This window comes from Zootoca vivipara, chromosome 3 (genome assembly GCF_963506605.1).
Source record: "Zootoca vivipara chromosome 3, rZooViv1.1, whole genome shotgun sequence".
NCBI lineage: Eukaryota > Metazoa > Chordata > Lepidosauria > Squamata > Lacertidae > Zootoca > Zootoca vivipara.
The window spans coordinates 88,079,175-88,102,972 of NC_083278.1; the positions used below are offsets into that span (position 1 = coordinate 88,079,175).

The following is a 23,798-nucleotide window of genomic DNA, read 5'->3' on the forward strand; positions in this document are numbered from 1 at the left end:
ATCATTCTTAACACCGACATTCTGCAGGGTAATGTTATCATCCAAATTTGTTTACAAAGTCTAAATTTATGATCCCGAGAGGTTTACTTTCTGTATTCTAATTTATGGGTAAATTGCTTTGTAGTTTAAAAATGCTGTGATTAAAAAAAGCAGCTATGTTTTCAGATGGGCTAATAGTATTTTCTCACAGCTTATACTAGTGTTGCTGAAAACTCATGCCTTATACTGTTAAGTGGATCTAGTCCAATGCTGTCTACCTTTGGGTGGCAGAGGATTCTTACAGAGGTCTTACTGTATTTGCTCTTTGAGATCCTTTTAAAGTGGAGGTGCAGGGAATTGGAAACACACACAAAAGGATATGACCCCAACTTCTGAAGATGAACTGAAATGCTGAGTTGGGTGAGAACAAAAAAATAATAGTAAATACTCCCAAATAGCATGAGAAAATAAAACACAACTTTAATCCCACAAAAGCATGTTGAAATGTAAGAAGGGTACAAATAAAAATGCTGTCCAGGTCAAGGCCTGACCAATGTGACTTACAATAAATAAATTAAGCCTATGTCTGAGGTCTCCCTCAGTGATCAAAATATTTTTAACAATGCCTTTCCTTCCCTCAGAGACCACCTTCCCAGTGATTCCCCAGCCCCATTGCCTTAAAAGCACAAACTTTTAATGAAAAACATTTGGGGAAAGCCGCCTTGTCCCTACTGACTCAGCCATAGACCAATGCACACCCTAAATTGTTGTTTTTAATTCCCTAATGGCTTCTTTAATAACCAGTACAGTGTAGTGGCATCAATGCCACATGATCTTAATTTTGGTCTAAGGTAGCCTTTGCCAACTTGTAGCTCCAAACATCTGGAGGGCACCAACACCCAGCATTTCTGACTACTGGCCACTGATGGGAACTGTAGTCCAAAATGTCTTAATTTGCTAGGGCACCAAGTTGGCAAAAGCTATTATAGCACGATAACCACTTTCCAGACAGCTGCTGCCGTTGAGTTAATCAAATCAAATGTGTGAGTAAGAATGCAGAGACTTCGGTATTTCACATTGCATACAATTCTCTCTTAGCCTGGGTCTACTGCTTCATTTGAATGTATGAAGTTATCTCGAATACTACCAGGCCATCAGTCCATGTAGCCCAGCTTTCCCCAACTTTGTGGCCCAATATACTACTAGATTGCAACCCCATCACTCCAGCCAACATGGCCAGTCATTGGGGTGATTCACAACATAAAAATACAAGATAAAAAGCACGAAATACATAACAAACCAACAAACCAGTATCCCTCCCTCTTCCCACTCAACCCCCCTCAAACACATTAAAAACACGTAATCTGAGAGGGCCAAGGTTGGGTAATAATAATCTAGTTTATCAGAGTCTACTTAGAGTAGCAGTACTTCTCAAAAATCTTAGGAAGAGGTCTCTCTCAGCCTTGTTGAGATCTTTTAGCCCAGGCATCCCCAAACTGCGGCCCTCCAGATGTTTTGGCCTACAACTCCCATGATCCCTAGCTAACAGGACCAGTGGTCAGGGATGATGGGAATTGTAGTCCAAAACCTCTGGAGGGCCGAAGTTTGGGATGCCTGTTTTAGCCTGAGATCCTAGAGACTGAAACAACAGGGAGTAGTCACTGAGTTATACATACTTTCCTTTATAGGTAAGTAAGAAGTTGGCCACTATATATAAGAACAAATAGATTGAGATGAATTTGTGTTTAGGGATGCTGAGATGGTCTGGTACACATACTGCTGTATAACATTTCTGTACATTTTTAAAGTATAAAAATGTGGGGCTGGTGTGAGGGGAAGAAAGCCCTGTCGTTTCCTTGTTGCTTTCTGTGCCGAAGTATTTTAAATCAAGCTTTTTATTGTGCTTACGTTTGAACAGGCTACTAACCAGCCTAGGCATGTTTGCACACAGCAGTGTCTTCTCATTTAAATTCAATCACAGTCACAAAACAAGCCTGGCTTAGACTAGCTGAGGATATAAACTTCATTTTCATCTCATTAGGCCACCTGGAAGCAGCAATCAGTGAGTAGTCCTGACGTCAATGGTCTCTCTGCTTCATTAAAATGTTAATTTCATGGCTTTAATTCCTTTTGTAAAACGTGCTGCTGTGGGACACTCTGATGATTCTCCCCTCAACCCCCAACTAGACTGATCTCCATGCCATATTTCTTTTTATTGCCGATGGGATTTTTCCTCCTGCTATATTTTTTTAGTTCTCTAAGAGGACATTGAGGACATTGGGCACATGTAAATATTTCTTGAAACAAGGAGTCCGTTTAAAAGCTTAAGAAGCTCATGAATTAATCATGTCATAGCTATCTAGGTTATATTGTTCTTTCACTATTTTGAAATGATCACAACTTTGATAAGTATTTTACCCAGCATTGGATCACTGAAATAAATTTACTATAAAAAGATCCTATGTGAACCATTTCTATACCAAGAATATTATTGGAAACCTTCTCTATGTGTGCATTGTTTGTTACTACCTCTAAAAGGTAAAGGGACCCCCTAACCGTTAGGTCCAGTTGCGAACGACTTTGGGGTTGCGGCGCTCATCTCGCTTTACTGGCTGAGGGAGCCGGCGTACTTCCGGGTCATGTGGCCAGCATAACTAAGCCGCTTCTGGTGATCCAGAGCAGTGCACAAAAACGGTATTTACCTTCCTGCCAGAGCGGTACCTATTTATCTACTTGCACTTTGACGTGCTTTTGAACTGCTAGGTTGACAGCAGCAGGGACCGAGCAATGGGAGCACACCCCATCGCGGGGATTCGAACCGCCGACCTTCTGATCGGCAAGCCCAAGAGGCTCTGTGGTTTAACCCACAGACCTCTAAACTCACACAAATATTATCAAAATTCTGTTTTAATGTCATCAGGTGTAAAGTGCAAAGCAGCCATGAGTGTTTCATGGTCCAGGAGCATTTCTCAAACACCTCTTAAAATGTATAACCACCTAGTGGTGATTCTAGAAAGGTATATTATTAAGAAAGGTTAGAATATAGAAACATAGAATCTTAGAGTTAGAAGAGACCCCAAGGGTGATCTAGTCCAACCCCCTGCAATGTAGGGATCTCAGCTAAAGCATCCATGACAGACAGCTATCCAACCTCTGTTTAAAAACCTCCAAGGACTCTACCACCTCTCATCAGACTCTGTTCCACTGCTGAGCAGCTCATACTCTCAGAAAGCTTTTCCAAATGTTGTTGTTGGTGTTCATTGTTGGTGAACCTGCCGACACTTCTCACACCTTAATGCAGAAAGTATTTTTTATTTTCTTAAGTATAAATTATCAGCATAAAAAAGAGTTGTAATTGTGGGGGCTTTGTGGAGATTTTATAAAACTATGATTTTAACATCAATTTTTACCTTTCATTCTGGAGTGAATATTCTCCCTTTCATTTAAGGCTTCATTTGCTTCTGTAGTAGTTTCTTCAGAAAATAAAACTTTTCCCAGTTCTTGATCAAACCAACCATGGAAAAATTTAGCTGGAAAATGATGTGAAGGCACTTTTGAACCTACTCTAAATGAAACCACCGAAATATCATGAGGAAAGTCATATGAATATGACTTTAGTGAAACTGACTTCCTGTATAAAAGAAGGGATTTTTTAAAGCCAGGATTTGCGTTTTTGTGTGTGTTTTGTTTTAAGATTGGACTGGAATCTGACCAACTTTATTTCACCTTGGGAGGTTGTTGTTTTTGATGATGATGATGAGAATCATCATCATCATCACATGTCCATTATGCTTATATGCACAAGTATGTAACTTTTTCATATTCCCTCCTCTCTTGTTCCATGTTTACAGTCCTACTGTGTTTGGAATTCTACACATTCTAATAATACATTAATTGAATGAATGGGCATTCATGATAAAGAGGAAAAACAACAACCATGGAATAAACTTTGGAGGCAGATTAACTGAAAATGGCAGCTGAAACAATACAGCTTTCAGTGGGCAAGGAGGTGGTCTGTTGAACCTCTCTAGAAAGAGTCTGGGTTCCATGATGAAAATGGCCCCCACCTAATCTCTGCCATCTGAAACTCTGTCAGAGGACGGTTAACAAAAAGGGCCTCAGAAAAAGTTATCGAGCAAGTTTGCATATGAAGCGGCAGTTTCTGATGTACCAAACTGTTTCCATCTTGTTATAAATAAAATTTATTTAGTTTAAAATGGGAAAATATGCTAGAAAACATATCCCTTTATCCAACTGAGAGGGGGTGTGGAAATCAAGGCTTAACAAAAATGCTGGCTTGGATCCTAATATAAACAAACAAGGAATTCTAGGCAAGGAGAATTCCTAGTCCCTTCCTCTTCTCAGCCTCCCCCACTCCTGGTCCCACAGTGTTCAAAAACCAGGGGCCGACCTTTCAGAGAGGTTGTTCTGACGCCTACCTCGAGTGAAATTCAATTTTGGCATCCCATCTCTGCAACATCTCTGCACATCTCTGCTCTGTTTCCTGCTTGGCAGGGGGCTGGACTGGATGGCCCTTGTGGTCTCTTCCAACTCTATGATTCTATGATTCTAATAGGCTTCTGCTTTTGTAAGCGAGAGTTCCCCTTCCTCCTCTTCCCACCTGCAGCTCCCAACACATCCCCAAATCTGCTCTAGGGGGTTGGGGAACCTGCAGCGCAGATGGGGGGGGGGGGAGAGGAAGTCCCACTGTGCCCACTGATGATCTCAGATTTAGGGCGGGGTGATGGAATTAGAGTCATTTCCCCTTAATAAATATTGAAATGTGCATTGGTAGGCAGCAACATCCTCTTTAGTAAAAATACAACTGGACTCACTTTCAGTGCATCCTAATTCTGTCTGTCTCTCTCCTTTATATGATTGCATTTTTAAATGGCCTAGCACAGCCAGTGAAAAACAATTGTACTAAATAAATCATATGTGCTACAAAGCAATATATCACAATTAGAAATCCATTATAGTTTAATTAGGCATTCCATTATTAAATTGATGTATTTGGCTTCCTCCAGGTCTCTGGCTAATCCTGAAACAAATTCTTCTTTGTGGATAAATATTAGTCAGTCATAATTAAGGAGTGTTTATTGCAGCCGAGACTTTTAATTAAATCCCTTTCTGATTAAGATGGCTCCCTGAGTACTGGGTTTATTGAACTTAATAAGATTTGTCCACTTGTGTATTGTGGCATGGCAGAAACTGTTTCAGTGCCAGCAGATTAGCAGCTATAAGATCGTTTCTCCTCCTGTCCACTCATGGATTTAAACACCTGTCATTTTGAAAACTATATATAAGCTGCAGTCTGATCTACCACTTTATATTATAAGGCTTGCAGGCTGTTCACATAGTGATATATATAAAAACTATAATGACTGCATAGGAAAGTTAATGTTGCCGCATCTTTAACACTAAGTGGTTTTTAAAAGAGCCCCTCTTCTGCCAATCAGGGATCTGGGTGCACGTTGAAAGACAAATACTTTATCCTTCTGAAACTGGTTTCCTTCAGAGGCACATAGGTGAGCTTGTTTGCGTATGATGCTCATCAAGCTCTGCTGGGAACGTTCACTTACTAACACAACTTATTTGAATAGTTCTAATGAAACAGCAAGAAATTTAGGCAGAGCATTAACTGCTTGAAGGAGCATGGGCCAAATTCTGTCTGATTTGATTTAAATAACTAAGGAAAGAGCTTAAGAGATTGATTAAACTCCAAAATTAGTCATCTTAGATTGGATGACAAGTTAATGCCTTACAATTAGTTGTATTTTCAAATGGTTTTGACAGAAAACGTGTAAGATGAAGCATTATGAAGCAAAGGAGAACAATCAGTTACGCCACAGTTTACATGGTAGGTGAAAAAAGAAAAGTTTTTAAATCTGCCAATGGCTTCTTTCCAATAATTGCTCATTAAGCAGTTTGGCAGTTTGTATCATTCCAGTAAAGCCAGTATATGTTGTGTCTTGGGAGGGATAAAAGTCACAAAATAAAAACAAAAACACCCATAAGGAGCTATTTCATGAGTTATGCAGTCATTTTTAGAGCTTACTTGAACCCAATTCCCCCAAATGAAGCCTAAGTGCTTGAAGTTCATTAGAAAAAATCCAGTGTTCCTAGTTTAAACTTATTGTCAAACTTACCCCTTTTTATCTCCACTGGAACAGCACCATTCTAAAGACCCACTGATCTAATGGAGCTAGTTGCATGGCTCTTTGGATCCTGGCTAATGTTAATAGCATTGCTGTTCACAGTAAAGCTCTCTGAATTAAAAACTGTTTTGTTATTTTGTTTGCTGCAGCTAATCTGTCATATTAGTGAATATTGTAAATGCATTGGTTCTTAACTTTATAGCTGTTTCCCTAAGCTACCAAGGGCCAGAAGGGTCCTTCATGATGTCTGAGATACAGTTGTGAAGATCACTGAGCAGCTACAGAGAACTCTCTAGTGGTTGAGTTGGGGCACTGATGAAAAATGCAGAAATTATTTTTTGCATGGTGTATCTGGCAGCAACAAAATCTTACCTGCATATCTGGTTGAGGTGTGTGGGGGGGGGGGGTATGTCCCATTTTACAATGAGACTTCCAAGTGTGAGTTCTCTTTGAATAAGATTTTGGGATGACCTCTAATTACAAAAGCAGATACTCAAGCCTTCTTATGAGTAACAAAGGAGACTGGTTTGTCAGGCAATGTTAACTCTTGTTATTATCTACACATTAGCTCACTTAAAACAAAAAAACAAAAACACTTGAACTGTCCATAATTCAGGACATGTTAAATGAGATAATCCACTTTATTGTAAAAACTAGGAGTATGCACTACCATCAAGATTTGGTTCAGATCTGGATTTGCTCCCTTGGGAAGCAGCCCACTTCATCCCAAAATGTGTTTTGGCCTACCCCATTCAACTCTGGTTCCAGAATCAACTTCATGAATCCCCTTCGTGAAAAATGAAGCTCTTCACCTAAGCCAGTCTGCCTGCAGGAAAAATTTCCTCCTTGACGCTGAGAACAAATCACTGATTGATGTCCATAGGAACGTTGCAGATAGAGGCCTCCTTCAATGAAGAAAATCACAAAAGTTATAACTATATACAGTGGTACCTTGGTTCTCGAACTTAATCTGTTCTGGGAGTCCATTCAAAAACTAAGGTGTGGCTTCTGATTGGCTGCAGGAGATTCCTCTACTCAAGAGGAAGCCACATAGGACGTTCGGCTTCAGAAAAACGTTCGCAAACCAGAACACTCATTTCTGGGTTTGGGGCATTCGAGAGCCGATTTGTTCGGCAACTAAGCTGTTCGGGAACCAAGGTTCCACTGTACAAAGAATGGCGGGTGGGGAAGTTAGAAATTCCTGACCCACACAGGAAAGGCCTGCTGCCTCAACTCCACATAGAGCTGCAAGTCGGGGAACCTGGACATTCAGCAACCTGAAAACTATTGTCAAATACGTGGCATGCTGGATTTGATTGCAGCAATAGGCCTTCACTCCTGGAATTTAATGGTTCACGCAAGCAGACTAATTTCATGAACAGGGTAATGATGAGGCAAATTCATGGGTTTTTCACAGAACAGGAGGGATTTTGTGTGAGGGAATGACTCTGTTGTTACGCTGATCATATGAGCTAAAGGTTTTGTTCTTTTTAGATGAGGTGCGGGACATGGGCCTATTGTCAAAACTCATTCTCTGAATCTTAGAACAGGGCTATTTCAGCCCAAGTGACACATTCACTTCTGGTCAGAGGCGCCAAGTTGTGTGAGGAGTGCATGTGTGTGTGTGTGATGTTACACATGCGACACAACTGTTTCAGACGCTGTGTGGCCGGGGGCAACCTCCAGACAAGGTGCTCCAAGCCACACTGCCTCCTGTGGTGTGCTCCTGCCAGGCTGTGTGGCAACGTTCTGCTAGACTGTGCCAGTCCACACTGCATCTCCCAGTGCTGCGCGGCCTGGGGCAACCTCCAGCCAGGCTGTTTGGCATCTCCCAAGGAGGTATAGCGGGGAAAACATAAGAGGAGGGGGGAGGGTGGGCTCAGCCTGTTCCAACCCCTCAAGATTGGTGGCGTTTGGTCCCATCCCAAGAGACTTTGGGGGAGCTGGCACCTATGCATCTTGTCAGCCTCTCAGGGGTTGTATGCCAGGGGTAGACAGGGACAGAGGCAAAAGTAGGCAGAGCACCACAGGTAAATTTTACCCTTCTATAACAGGCTAATTTCTACACACGCTGGTAGGCATTTCTCTATCCTCCACTCAGACAAGCAGGCAAGAGTCAGCAGAGTTTAAGGACACATTCCAGCTTTGCAGAAACACTTGAGATGTGAAGGAGAGCTAATGAGAAGCGGAGTTACTTGGGGTGAGTGTGGAAGGTTGGATGAAGAGACCTCAGTCCTGAGCTTCCCTGCCTCTGTCAAAGAAGAATTAATGCTCAGATGCAGGCAAGGGATCATGATTTAATATCCAAAATCAGTTTAAATAATAATAATGTGTGCATTCAGGGACAGCAGCACACATGCAAGTTCTCCACATGGCATGGATTTACGCATTTGCTTCGACGCCAGTACCGTAAGTGTTTCACACAGTCCATTGTACACTGAAGTGAAGGGCGTGGTTGCTTATGTATATGTATACATGTGGATTGATGCTGCCAAAGAGCTCTAACTTATGTATACATGTGGATTGATGCTGCCAAAGAGCTCTAACTTTGACCATGCACCACTTATTTTACGTCCCATAACTGTGTTAACAGCGATGGCTGTGAGAGCATGTCTACATAGATTCAAAATTATGTGGTCCTGAGAAGGGAACAAGTTTGCATAATTGGGAGAAATGTGCATTTGTGAAGCCTGTAAACTGAGTTAGATAAACAGAGTCCATGAGTCAGTTCTGCCTGGTCATCCCGAAGAGGCTGAAAATAACTTGTTTTTCCACCCTTTTGACCTTCTCCTATCCCACTTTTTGTATGTTGTCTGTGCTTTATTTATAGCTCATTCGCTTTGTAATTCATAGAATAGCACTTCAGAAGCTGCAGGAGAAAGAGAAGCATTGCTATGAAGGCTAAAATGCAGCTGCCAGGTTGGCACTAGGATGAATGCAGTCCCTTAGTTAGAATATTACACATCACAACAGCTGATTTTGTCCTGTTGCCCACATCCTTTATGTGCCCAGCCTTTGCTCTTCAGTGAATCCTTTCTCAGCACACAAAAGGCAGCCTTCAAAGGACAGTTGTATTTTTGGGGGGGGGGCAGTTGACATTGCATGAACTTTGGAGCAAATGAAGGGCTTTTCTGCACAAATAATGCCTCAAATGCATGTTATCCTGGATGCAATAAGCTTGAAAGCCCTTATCTCGTATCTCATAAGAGAGGAAGAAGAATAACTATGCAATGGTCCACTTCTTTTTAAACAATGTAGGTAGCGTCAGCACTGGAAAGGAAAAGCCTCTCAAGAACTTTAGACACAAAAGCCTAAAGTGTAGGGGTGGGGAACGGGTTGACCCCCAGATGTTGTTGCCCTCCATGCCAATCAGCATGGCACATGCAGCAACAGCTGGAGGGCCACAGTTTACCCACCCCTACCCTAAAGGGTGGGACAGAATACAGTGGAACCTTGGGTAGCGGATGTAATCCATGACGGAGGCACGTCCACAACCCGCAGCATTCATAACCTGCAGCGCTGTGTCTCCGCACGCGTGTGGCGCAATGTGGCGCTTCTGCGCATGCATAAGCATCGAAACCCGGAAGTAACCCTTTCTGGTACTTCCGGGTTTCCTGCGGTCCGCAACCTGAAAACAAGTAACCCAAAGGGTTTGACTAAAGTTGCATAGGATTGGGGTGCATTAAAAAGGGGGGGGGAAAACCATTAGCAATCTGGCCAGGGTTACAAATTTTCAGGACATAGGTGGCAGATCTCTTGTCATGTAAAGAAAGGCTGGGAGATAATAAGGGCCCTGTTGAACTTTTTGCTGCTATCTGGTAAAGTTGCTTCTTGTTGCAAAGGCAGGAGTGCACAATGACATTCTTAGGCGCACATTTAGGATTCTTTCCTTGCCTCACAGTTGGCCTTTGACAGAGGTTTCATCAGCTTTTGGCAGTTAGATTTTGTTCTGGCAAGATGCCAGGAGTACAGTGCAACCTCATTCGTCTGTATGGCCTGCAAGACACCCAAACCCTTTTGATAAACATGCAATTGAGAAGGCAAAAGTGCTATTTATTTTCCATGCAGATTCATTTACATAGCTTGCCAGAAGGGACACATCACAGCTTTCGATAGCTAGACTTTCCTGACAACCAGAATGTTTACCCTGTATAATATTCAGTAGCATCACTATGGTATCGTTAAAGGCAGATTGAATGATTGGGTTTTAATCCTGCAAATTGTGTCTTTGCTCTATGAACAGGCGTATCATAGACTGAAGAGGAGATAGTAATGAGCTAGATGCTTAAGAGTTTGTTTCACCCAGGTTTCTTTAAAACTGTTGTTGTTGTTTAGTCGTTTAGTCGTGTCCGACTCTTCGTGACCCCATGGACCAGAGCACGCCAGGCACTCCTGTCTTCCACTGCCTCCCGCAGTTTGGTCAAACTCATGTTCGTAGCTTCGAGAACACTGTCCAACCATCTCGTCCTCTGTCGTCCCCTTCTCCTAGTGCCCTCCATCTTTCCCAACATCAAGGTCTTTTCCAAGGATTCTTCTCTTCTCATGAGGTGGCCAAAGTATTGGAGCCTCAGCTTCACGATCTGTTCTTCCAGTGAGCACTCAGGGCTGATTTCCTACATTTTCTTTAAACCTACATTCTCATATAATTATAGAGCTAGAAGGTACCACGAGGGTCATCTAGTCCAGGGGTTGGCAACCTAAGGCCCGTGGGCCAGATGTGGCCCAATCGCCTTCTCAATCCGGCCCACGGACGGTCCGGGAATCAGCGTGTTTTTACATGAGTAGAATGTGTCCTTTTATTTAAAATGCCTCTCTGGGTTATTTGTGGGGCCTGCCTGGTGTTTTTACATGAGTAGAATGTGTGCTTTTATTAAAAATCCATCTCTGGGTTATTTGTGGGGTATAGGAATACATTCACACACATCCCAATATAGTCCGGCCCACCACATAGTCTGAGGGACGGTGGACCAGCCCACGGCTGAAAAAGGTTGCTGACCCCTGATCCAGTCCAACTCGCTGCAGTGCATGAATATTTCCCCCAACATGGGTCTCGAACCCATGACCCTGAGATTAAGTCTCATTCTCTACCAACTGAGCTATCTGGTTGCTGTGTAACATTATTTTTGTTATTACTGAAATGCTGTTTGAAGTATATGCCCCCTTTACCGATTTTGTTTCCCAAAAAAACTACAGGTTGTGGCTTCTGCTTGCATTGTTCACCAACCTCATCTACCCCCTTCACCCCACCCCACCCCATTGCCAACCCCCCCTTTACAACTCACCCCAAACCCCTCCTCCCCATCCCCTCGCATCTCACCTGGTCCCCCTTTCCATCTCGCTCACAAGTCACCCACCCCTCCCCCACCAGATTGCCCAACCCCCTCCTCATAGGTCATCCGCCCCCCAAAAAGTCCTGCATCACCAGCTATGCTTCGCACCCTCAAGTGTGTTGGCCTGGCTTGAATGCATCCTTCAAGTGTTATGTTTCTTGCTTGCATGGATGGATGAAGAGATGAAGGGCAGGGGGAGGGGTGGAAACCTCCAACTTTTGCGCATCTAGAATGTACCCAACTATACAAAGGTAAAAGTCATATCCATGGCTCTGCCCAAACTGGCATGTAGCTTCTGGGAAGATTGCCAGCTGTAGCCCTTGGGCTGACAAACTCTCCTGGTTTAGGCAAAGAGAACAGCCAGCTTGGTGATCCATGTGGAAGGCATATGCTGCCCTGGATTCCACCTCAATAAACCGGTTGCAATGTCATTTTGACCATTCCAAGTCTTAACTTCTGCTTCCCAAGATCTTTGCAGACAAACCTACACTCCATACTACATCGTTTGGATTTTTTCACCCACTGGTGTGTGTGTGTGTGTGTGTTTGTTTATCCACCTCACAAGATTAATGCTGTGTTCTTTTCATAAACCAAGTAGAGAAAAGCTTAAGAGCTTGATATGTGCCAAGGATGAATAATTTCCCATGATAGTAAGATAGAAATTTAACCAATGAAGTTAAATTTGTGTGAATTCAGGCAAGATGCTTTTAATAAAAGGAGAATTTTAAAAATCCAATGCGATAAAAGTGACTTTAGGTTTGCTTTTGAAAATGCATTTAACTGAAGACAGTGATTTATTAGGGAAGCTTTTACTTTAGTCACAAGCTTAGTTAGAGTTTTGGGAGTTGCCTTTTGCTGGCCTCAGACATAATGCCTAAAAACAATTAGCTTTGCATTGTAATTATTGAGAGAAAGATGTGACGTCTGTAGATCCTGAAATATGAGCAACTTTAAGTGAAATGCAAATAGGTCTAAAGAAATATTAATAGAAAGGAGCCAGACAATAATGTTTTCTGGATTGTCTTTTGTTTAGTTACTTCTATGTAGCTGGAGCCAGTGCCCATTTTAGTGCTTTATCTTTATTAAGAATTGTTATGCATGAGTTCCTATTAGTTTGCCAGCAGTGGAATACTGATGCTTCTGTTTTCTGAGCTGCTCTGTTCTTAGAAGTGTGCTAACTCCAGATACAAAGAGCCGCCTTCTGCTTAGTACATTCGTTTAGAGGGTAGATCCATTCAATTAAAACAAAAAAATAAAAAAATTCATTCCAGTAGCACCTTAGAGACCAACTAAGTTTGTCATTGGTATGAGCTTTCATGTGCGTGCACACTTACTTCTTCAGATATTAATATTCTTCAGATAATAATTCTATTAAATTATTAAGACTGCATTAGTCAAGATTATGTTAGAACAGGCAAGATTTTTCACTTCATTTTTGTAAAAATTTTACAAACTTTTTACAAATAAAGAAATGGTTTAGAGTCTTTAGACAGATGATTTGAATGATGTGTTCAGTCCCAAGCTGGAGAAACAGTGGTCCAAGGAAAGGAAGCGTCAGTGAAATTCAGGTTACCAACCAATATATGAAATCCCTGTTATTAATAGATTGTGGGAGACATTGTGCTAAAGAAGAGATTGTACTTTTTATGCTATATGACATTATGCTAAAGAAGAAAGAGATTTTACATTTTATTCTTTACCTTATGACACATACTTAGTAATGACATTATTTGGCTTGCCCCTACTATAGTGTGGGAAGTTCATCAAGTAATAATAGCAGGAGGTACAACGCAGTTCATAATCTGGTTATACTAGGGAGGGAGGGAGGGAGGGAGGGAGGGAGGGAGGGAGGGAGGGAGGAAGGAAAGAAAAGAAAGAAAGAAAGAAAGAAAGAAAGAAAGAAAGAAAGAAAGAAAGAAAGAAAGAAAGAAAGAAAGAAAGAAAGAAAGAATTTTCAATGTACTATAGTGGTAGAGAAAGTACAAAGCAAATATTCTGGAAATCAAATATATTGGTGAAATCTTATGCATGTTTACTCAGAAGGATTCAGTGGGACTTTGTATGAGGTAAATGTATAAAGCAACGTGGCCTTAAAGAGTTGCACTGAGGACAAGCTAGTATGATCTCTATTCTGCACGAGTTTTAGGTTGTGCGTTCTGTTTCCTTAACAAGTAGATCTTGTTTAACTGAATATTCTGAATCTGCAGGGGAATGCGGACAGGGCTTTTTTCAGCTGGAACTTGCTGGAATTCAGTTCCAGCACCTCTCAGGTGGGCACCATTGCCATTATAAGAGAACAAGGGAGGCGTTTGTGGTGAATTCCGGCACCACTTCTTCTCTAGAAAAATAGCACTTGATATGGATAACAAAGAGCCTTTCTTGTGAGACAGATCTTAGGACGTTTCAGACATACTTGAAAACTGTTTTCGTTCTCACTCAAGGCATCCTTACAGCTCCTGCTGCTAAGGCTCATTTACATTTTCTTAGTTTTCAAATGAAGGCTTATCGTGCTTTGAAAATTCATGCAGGCTGTTGCAGGAGAGGGCACAGCCCCACTTGTTGGGTCAAGAAAGTATGCAGGTGTATGCTATTCATGTTGGATGGAGGACCAATCATTCATTCCAGGTGCTCTCATAAGTGACATCCAAAGCACATGAAGCTTGACAAATCAGTTGTAATTTCCTTTCCTTGCATTGACCTCAGTCAAACTCAACAGTGGTTTTCCTGCAGTTTTGAAAGTGTAGTAAAAAGTCATGCAGAACCACAAAGCAGTCTCGCTGGTGATTTTAGCAGCCTAGATCTCCATGTCTAGAGGCTAACATATTTTCTTCAGATGTACCGTAAGGAGGCTCTTTGAAAGCTGCCTGCCATACTTGAGTATAGATTTCAGCTTGTAGCAGAGTGGTAGCACCAGAAAAAATATGTGAAGTGCACAGAAGGAGCACTGTATGTTTTGGAGAAGAATGGGAAGGGACCTTCTTCACATTTTAGATTTTTGAAAGAGATTCGCTTTAACACTTCCATCCTTGACATTTTCTCTAAAGTATTTCCAATGGATTTTTGATGAAATGTCAAGTAACTTTGCTCAAAGTTGAAGCTTTACTTTAATTTATAGTTTATAATTTGTGTGTGAAAACTTGCTTTCCTTCAACTAACCACAGGGACCTAGCAAGGAGGGTGAGGGGTATTTGCAATCCATGAAACACAACTTTTGTGAGCCAACTGGGAATCATGCACACAGAGGCTGAAACAGACCCGGAGAAGATGTTAAGACCGCCAGTCGTCAGTTACTTTTATTATTCCTTATATAACACAACACCAGCTGCATGCCGGGTACTGTACAATGTGCAGAAATGGCATGGCCCATGGTCCAAAAGGGTAGAATCTATGTTAGTTCAGCAAGACAGAGGAAAAATGAATCAATGTCAGGGATTTCTGGTGACAGAAGGAGCCTATGACATGGGGGACCAGTGTGGCGCCCTCTAGATCACGGGTGTCAAACACAAGGCCCGGGGGCCAAATCCGGCCCGCCAGACCTCGTCATGTGGCCCGCCGAGCGCCCCAGCCAGCGGGACCCAGCAGTGGGACCTTGCTGCTGAAGCGCCGTGCCAACAAAGCGCCGACAAACAGCTGGGGCCGGGGAAATGCTTTTTGCCCCTGGGTCCCTTCGCGCTCTTTTCTGGCGCTGAATCAAGGCGGCGACCCCCCTCCCTTTCTTTCTTCCTCTCTCTCGTTCTTATTCTTTCTTTCCCTCTCCTTCCTTCCTTCTTTATCTCTGTCTTATCTCCCTCTTTCTTTTTCTTTCCTTCTTTATTCCTTCTTTCCTACTCTTCTTTCTCTCACCTCTTTCCTTCCTCTCTCCCTCCTGCTCCCTCTTTTCTTTCTTCCTTCCTTCCTTCCTTCCTTCCGTCCTTCCCAACTTTCTTCCTCTCCCTCATTCTTATTCTTTCTTTCCCTCTACTTCCTTCCTTCTTTCTCCCTTTCCGTCTTCTCTCCCTCTTTCTTTTTCTTTCCTTCTTTATTCTCTTCCTTATTTCCTACTCTTCTTTCTCTCCCCTCTTTCCTTCCTTCCTTCCTTTTTATTTATTTATTTTAAAAATGAACTTTATTGAAAATCTGATTAAAAAGTACAAACATAAAACTCATCCACACACTTGGAATATTAATAATATGAAAAATACAAAATAATAATAGAAAATAAATCTCAGATTAGCAATATCCACAAATTAAATTACATTAATTTCCATCCCTCCTAGTTGACTTCTCCTCATCTCTCTCTCAGGTTCCTTAAATGCTATATACCATTACTGCTTCCCCATATATCAACCAATATATACCTTAAAGTGATTTATAAATAGAAATACATCAGTTATCATCTTTATCATGTTTAATTCAATCTATGTTATTCAATACAAGAACTAAAAATAAACCCAGGACTTTACTGTGGGGCACTGCTTCCTTCCTTCCTTCCTTCCTTCCTTCCTTCCTTCCTTCCTCTCTCCCTCCCACTCCCTCTTTTCTTTCTTCCTTCCTTCCTTCCTTCCTTCCTTCCTCCCCTCCCTCTCCGTCTCCGTCTCCCTCTCCCTCTCCTCAGAAACATAGGATGCTGCTTTATACTTCTGGCCCTTAAACCCTGGAACCAGGAGAGCAGCTCCAGTGAGTCAACCTCAGCCAGTCCCTTTGGTGAAGGGTGGTGGCTCACTGGCAGAACATCTGTCCTGCATGCAGAAGGACCCCAGCATCTCCAGGTACTAGTAGCTCTGCAAAGGTCCTGCATGAAACCCTAGCGAGCCTCCACCACCCAGTGCAGTTACCAAAAATCATTTTTCAATAAATTGTACAATAATTGTACATTTGAATATCTACTTGCCATTATTCTGACTATGTTTCTGCTTTCAGAGCTAGTTATTACTTACATTATTACAAAAAACAGTAATAATTGAATGCAGTGACAATAATTTATGATAATAAAGAGTGGACACATAGTCCTACAGATACAACCGGCCCTTTGAGGGTGACCAAACTGCTGATGCGGCCCCCGATGAATTTGAGTTTGACACCCCTGCTCTAGATGTTTTAACTAGAGCTCTAGTCATCCCTGACCATTGGCCATGATGGATGGGGCTGATGGAAATGATCCAAAACATCTGGAGGACACCACATTGGCTACTTCCGGGCCATAACATCTGACAGAATGATAAAGTAAGGTGGAAATAAAATCCTATGCTAAGAGTGGCTGTGCCAGCATATAAATGTTTAGAACCGGGTCATAGCAAAAGTATGCAGTCATAATACTGCAAAGCATATACTCCCATTAGTATTGCAACAGTGTTGTGATGACATGGGAGAGGTATGCCGATGGAAATATTTGACAAAAAATGCCAAAGAGCAGAATTTTGAAAGCAGAGAGAGAGAGAGAGAGATTTTATACCCAACTATGCAACATGTTGCCCATTTCCAGTATGTGTACATCTATAACAACAACAAAAGCCCTCCTGAAGCAGCCGGCCTGCATTTCCAAACAACCATTGTTTTAAATCTCTTAACGCAGTCAGCTCTACCCCAGCCAGCAGACTGAAGTTGTAAAAGGAAATACAAAATAAATTAATGTGCTGCCACAGCTTAAATATCCAGTTAGTGTGGCACCCACATCGGATTAGGCAAGCTAACTTTAGATTGCAATAAATAATGTCGTATTGCTACTGTATTTATTATTTATTTAACTTATTCATCTTTTTGAATGAAAAGTAACTCAAACCACTTTTAAAAAATCTGGGACACTGTTAAGGCAAGAAAGTAGTGCACTGTGTTAGAGCTGGCATTGGTGCACATATGCAGAGCGTAAATAATACAGTAGACCACTTTCCATCTTAAAAGTAAGCAGCAATAGAAGATACATAGATGACTTAGCTTGCAGTCCTAACAATGTCTACTCCAAAGTAAGTTGTATTGAATTCAGTGGGACTTACCCCTTAACAAGTGGGGTGAAAATTGCAGACTTCGCTTTCCCTGTGTTCAGGCATAAACTGGCCATTATTTATTTGCACGGTTTGTGGGGGGTTTTCCCCCTGAGAAGCAAGGAACAAAGTTGTTTTTGTGGTACAAAGCTACTCTTTTGTGTTTTCGTTTCTGCTACTGTTGCAGCAAAGGTGGGTGGGAGGTTTCTGCTGTGGGTGCTTATGGGCAACAGTCCACACCAGTCAGGATGAGGGCATGGGTAGACTAGAGATGGAGGTGAACGATTTCCTCATAAGCCACAGGGTGAAAAAGTCTGTTGGCACAGAGCAGGGCCCTGTTTGGTTGAGAGAGCAGGGGAAGTGAGTGGGGTGCTCCAACTGAGAGATGGAGGTGAGAACTGTTGCTTAGGCCATTGGCTTGTTTTAGTCAGTTGGATGCCCTGTTTTCTTTACCCAGGTATCAGGTTAAATTGGAAATTCTAGTTGTTATTCTCATTGCTGTTTAGCTTTGTTTTATGATGGAGTTGTTGATGTGTTTGTTTCTTATTCAAACTTTTATGGATCTAGATCAGGCTTCCTCAACCTCGGCCCTCCAGATGTTTTTGACCTACAACTCCCATGAGCCCTAGCTAGCAGGGCCCAGTGGTCAGGGATGATGGGAATTGTAGTCCCAAAACATCTGGAGGGGCGAGGTTGAGGAAGCCTGATGTAGATTATTTGTATAGTTTATTTGGAGGGGTATATGGTTTCTGTTATTTTATTTCATTTTTGTTCACTCTGGGACTGAAATATTCCCTGAAGAACAGGTTACAAAAAATACACTGAGCAAAAAAAGTAATAATAATACAAATTTAATTTGTTGAACATTGGTTGAATTTTTGGAATTAAATAGATAAGATTTTCAAAAGTTCTTTTGATTGAAGAGAAGAAAACAAATGGCAAAACATAATCTTAAAGGTTTGTGGCCTATTTTTCTGGACCTAGAAGACAGAAAATGACATTTTATAATGGATCTCTTAGATTTTTAGGTGATTCTGGTTTCAGTTGTTCACAGTATCTAATCAGTGCTCAGTTCGATTGAATACTGACTCTGGCTGTATTCATAGTCTTTATCTATTTCCTCCTAGGCAACAACCTTGATGCTATCCATGACATAACAGTGGCATATCCTCAAAACATTCCTCAAACCGAGAAGCATCTTCTGTATGGAAACTTCCCAAAGGAAATTCATTTTCACGTCCAGAGATATCCAGTACAGTCTCTGCCAACCTCTCGGGAAGAAATGCAACTCTGGTGTCAGAAGCGCTGGGAAGAAAAGGAAGAAAGGCTTCGTTTGTTTTATGAAGGCAAAAAATACTTTGATGCAACAGGAAGAAGCAAAATTCCACCCTGTAAATCTGAGTTCAGGGTCATGGTTGTTAAGTGCATTTCACTCTTTTACTGGACATCTTTCACGCTGGCTATGTTTGTGCTGCTATACTTGTACAGCTTTGTGCGGTGGTATTTTGTGATTCTTGTTGTCATTTTTGTTATGCAACAAAAAGCATTTGGTGGGCTTGAATTGTTGGAACTTGCATGTCATCGGTTTTATAGTAAAAAATTACACAACTCAGAAAGAGATTAAATTTGGTGTATATTGTGGGGAGGGTGGTTAAGTTTGTGGACATTTTTCAGATGTGCCACAGGGTTTGCAAAAGTGGGAGATTTTGCATGAGAATCATTGGTCTGTCTTAATGCTGTGGTTGGTTAAAACACTGTGCACTTATATTGTAAAAGGAGAAAGAACAGTTATGTGATTTTTTTAATTTTTGAATGTATCTTCAGAGTGTCTCTCTTTGGCAGCTAGCATATACAATGTCTCTGCAAAATAATTTGCCAACCAATCACATTTTATAGCTCTTGAGCCTTTCAGGATCTATAAATAGCTGAGCAAATTGTGCTAAAAGCAGTGGCCTGTGATCCCTACATGGCCTTGCCATAAATAAATTGTGAAATTTGAAAGTCCTCACTCATTACATGCTCCATATTGGCCTTTCTTTAGCTCTTTTCCCCTTTCCCTTTCTGAGAGAATCATCCTTAGTATCAGCAAATTTTCTGACCTGCAGAATGAGAAAACAAAAGATCTTAATTTGGGTCTATTCTGTTATACTCCATTTTTATACGGCTGTTCTGTCTGTTGATTAAACTGTTACAACTTGTACACCTCAGTTTTTAAACAAGCTTTGAAACAAGTTTTGAACATGTACTTTGAAACCGGTTTCAATGAAAATCAATTGAGTTGATCTTGAGGTAAATATTATGGCAAAGGACTTTCATGAAGTTTCAACAAATATTTTGTCAGCAGCCCACCTAAGGCTGGCTGTATTGAAGTCCCGTGAATGGTTGTTATATGTTCAGATAAGTAGGCAATCTCATGTTTGAAACTGGATTAGCCTACAACATGAACACATACCAAACCATCCACAAGGTAGGAAACAGGGAGCCAGCACATAACATGGTTGTTCAACGCCAACAAAGCATCTTTTTGCCCACACAATCAGAATTACCAGTTACATTTTTTATTTTATTTTTTAAAAAATCTCCCATTTGGATTGTGATGAAACATGAGAAAAGTTAAGATTTTTTGTTGTTTGCTTGTTTGCTTTAATAATGTGTTTTTAGATCACAAATGGCACATGTAGATATGCTCACCTCACGAAGATTCACATGATAAGTGTCAATAGCTGGATCCCCCCTCATTTCCTATCCAGGTGCTGAGAGTATAAAGAGAGTGGCACATTGGATTTGCAATTAAGGAAATCATACAGATGTACAGGACTTGAATGTTTGAAAAAGATGATGGGTTTTTCTTTCACACAGTGTGTTAGAAGCATGAGGGAATGTGTTTCAGTATTACTGTGAAAATTTTCACCTCCTTGATTATGTGAGAGAATATTTTTATTTTTTGTTTCACTGCTCAGTTCTACTGGCCAACATTTGGAAGCCCCAGCCACTAGGAACACTTTACCTGCTGAGGTTAAAGCAGCATCCTATAGATGGCAATTGAACTTGAAGCATCATGTCCACAGTCACTCCACCCACCCCAGTGTAACTCCCCTACAGCAAGAAACACACAACTGAAAAATGACTCCTAGAATGCCAAACAGAGGACTCTCACAGTGCCACCTACCCTTTGCTCCAGAAAGTCCTTTGCATAGGACCACTTCCCAGTAAAAGGGGATGCCTGAAAAACTAGGGAGCCAGCAAGCTAGGACAAACAAACACCTATCCACCAGGCAGGTTGTCAGGCACCTGGCAGGCCGTGACATGTGGCTGTTGGACCTTCTGTGGTCTTGGAAGGTCACCGTTCTCAGTGTCTCAGACACTCTGGTTTATATGCTTGATTCATTAACTTCCTGTTTTCTAGAGCACCTGTTACCTTTGCTTTTGACATAAAAATAAACGGGGGGCGCTGTCATTCAAAATACCAGATTGGGGAAAGCTTTCTGGCAGGAAGAAACCGATCTCTATTCAGTGGAGGGAAGGGGGACCTGTGACCCTCCAGATATTGTTGGACTACAAATCCCAATATCCCTAACTGCCGGCTGTGTTGACTGGGACTTGTGGGAATTATAGGACTGGCTACATGTTGGCTGCCCCTTCCCTATTCACTCTCTTGGCCACTCTGGAAATAACCCCACACTTGTTAAGAAGCAAGTTCCCTACTCTCTCTAGTGACTTGAGATTACATACCGGTATGTCCCTTGAAATGTCCTCGCTTAGTTATACGTCATCTCTGTTGACTAAGCACTCCCCCGCCCCCAGCACTTTTTCTTAGAATTACAGTGAACTCTTTTTATGGACTGTATTCGTCATCAAATGGTTATAGCTGACCAAGTTCCCTTCCCTGCACTGAATATAATTAGTAATTCATTGTTGATCTCATTAAGTGTCATGTCTGCTTCCATGTCTTCGTTCAAACCTTGTTGCTTCTGCAATGCATTTTTATAGGTTCATTTTATAAATAAATTGTATTAAGAGACAACGGGGTTGCAAAAGGTCTCCAGACTAGCCTTCGTTTTCAGGTTTTACCAAACTGTTAGAATGTTTTAGCCACAAACGAACAAACCTATTCTACAGCAACAATAAAAGAATTTCAAATGCTCATTGGTGTTATTGTATTCCTTGGTATAATATCCATGGTGAATTAGTCCCTTTTTCATAAAACGAAGACATTGCTTCTGTCTGCAGCCTTTTACTGAGAGATTGATTTACTATTAAGGCATCCAATCTCAAAGGCTCAAAGAGGTTGTGATGTTGCATTGTAGCGGAATAATAACAGCAGACCAATTCAAATAGGGTGAGAACATGGGATAAGAAAAGCCTGCCGGATCATACCTGTAGCCCAGCTAGTCCAACCTCCTCTTCTCCCAGAAACCAACCAGATACCTATGGGAAGCCAACAAGCAGGACCTAAGCACAACAGCACTGTCCCCTCCTGTCATTTTCTGCAACTAGTATTCAGAAGCATAGCACCTCCAGCTGTGCAGGGAGAACATATCCATCATGGTTCATCAACCCATCAACAGCCTTATCCTCCATCAATTTGTCTAAGCATCTTTTAAAGCCAGACAAGTTGGTGGCCATTGCTTTCCCTTGCGGGAATGAATTGCATAGTTTTAACTACATGCTTTGTGAAAAAGTAATTTGTTTTGTCTAGCCTGTATTTCCAACATGGAGCCACACTGGATGTCTCTGAGTTCTGGTCTAATGAGAGAGAGAGAGGAAAACTTCCCTAACTACTTTCTCCATACCATGCTCTTGCCAAAATCATTCTTGGGTCGGCATACTCCAGGACTATTCAGGCATTATCAATTGCATTATCAGGCTTACAAAAAAAAAATGTTTAAAATGAATATGTTGAGAGCATTTTAGCAGTTCAAAAGAAAGGTTCAGAAATGTATTTTTCTGTTGACAGTTTAAATCACAGATTAATACAGAAACAAGATGGGTGAATATATGAAAAAGTGACACAGACTGCAAATGGACTGATTTGCACAATAGCTCTGTAAAATGGGTGATTACCCAACTGCATTCATCAAAATTACTGTGTGTCTCCTATTTGCTTCCTCAATGTTCACAACAGACCCGGAGGCCTTTTAAGCTGAAGAAGACTCTAAACAAGTTTTCAGCTAAATGGCACAACATTGTCAGTCAATATTTCCCGTGCTATTCAGTTCCAATGTTTGGTCTTTGATGCAGTTTGAGTGTAGTTTTTCTTCTTTGGATGACCTTGCTGAGGCAAGATGGTGTGCACAACATACACAACTTTGCTAGGCAGTGACAGGGATGCAGCTAATAATTTTCATTCCTGAGGCTTAAAAATGCATCCTCTGTTTTTTCTCCATTCAGTATAATGGAGACAAAGTGGTATTACAATTTGAGTTTCGCGTTAGGTGTGAAATCATCATAAGCCATAAGTAATTTATGTCTTTTTCCTTGTAGATTTTTCACTACCATTGTTTCCAGTGGAAGTGGAAATAATCGCATAAGTGCCAGTGTTTGGCATAGTTTCACCTTTGCTCTGGGGGCATGTTTAGGAAATGAGGGGGGAGGGGAGGCTTTAGATCTGGCAGATCCAAAGTCTCCCCTTGGATGAAACGGGGCTGCATTTAGAACACAAGAGCCCAGCCTGGAACAGGCCAAGGGCACACCTGGTCCAACCTTCTGTTCCCACAGTGGGCAACTAAATGCCTATCGGAAACCTGCAAGTTGGACATGAAGGCGGCAGCATTCTCCCATGCATATCCCCCAACAACTGCCTCTGACCCTGGAGGTAGTAGGCAGCCATCATAACTAGCAACCATTGACTGATTTGTTCATCTGTGAATTTGTATATCCCCCTTTTTAAAAGCGTTCCAAATTGGGGGCTGTGGCGTTCGCACAGAGCCCCCGGTCGTTCCACCATACCTGCTAAGTTGCTGTCAGAGAAATAAGGGACCGGGTTGGAAATAGCAGACCGGAAGTAGTGCTGCCGCCATTTTGGAACTGGGCGGAGCATGCTCAGAAGTGACTTTTGATGCTGCTTTGCCCAGTTCCAAAATGGCTGCCGCGCCAGAATAAACCGGAAAAAAACCGTTTTTTCAGCTAGGAACAGCTGGAAAAACGGGGATTTCCTGGAGAAAACGCGAGACTTGGCAGCTATGTGTTCCACGGACTATAGACCCTGCACCACCACAGCTTATCTCTTCCACTGCCACCACTGGCTTTTGCCCAGTAATATATTCAGACTCAGCCAGGTTGTAATGTATTAACAAAGATTGCAGTTTATTGTGAACGCAAAGAAGTAGTTTAAAATACTTCGAAACACTGCAATCCGATTCACTCTCTGTGCC

At 41.8% G+C, this 23,798-nt stretch overlaps 1 protein-coding gene across 1 annotated transcript in view; it reads left to right on the plus strand.

Moving 5' to 3' along the window:
* LCLAT1 (lysocardiolipin acyltransferase 1) overlaps window positions 1–19,992 on the plus strand; it is an 86,613-nt gene extending 66,621 nt beyond the window's left edge. Inside the window, exon 6 of the mRNA XM_035111484.2 lies at window positions 18,552–19,992. Within this exon, the coding sequence (XP_034967375.1) occupies window positions 18,552–19,048 (497 nt within the window). The 3' untranslated portion in view covers window positions 19,049–19,992. The remainder of the gene's footprint in view (window positions 1–18,551) is intronic.
* The last annotated feature ends 3,806 nt before the right edge of the window (window positions 19,993–23,798 follow it).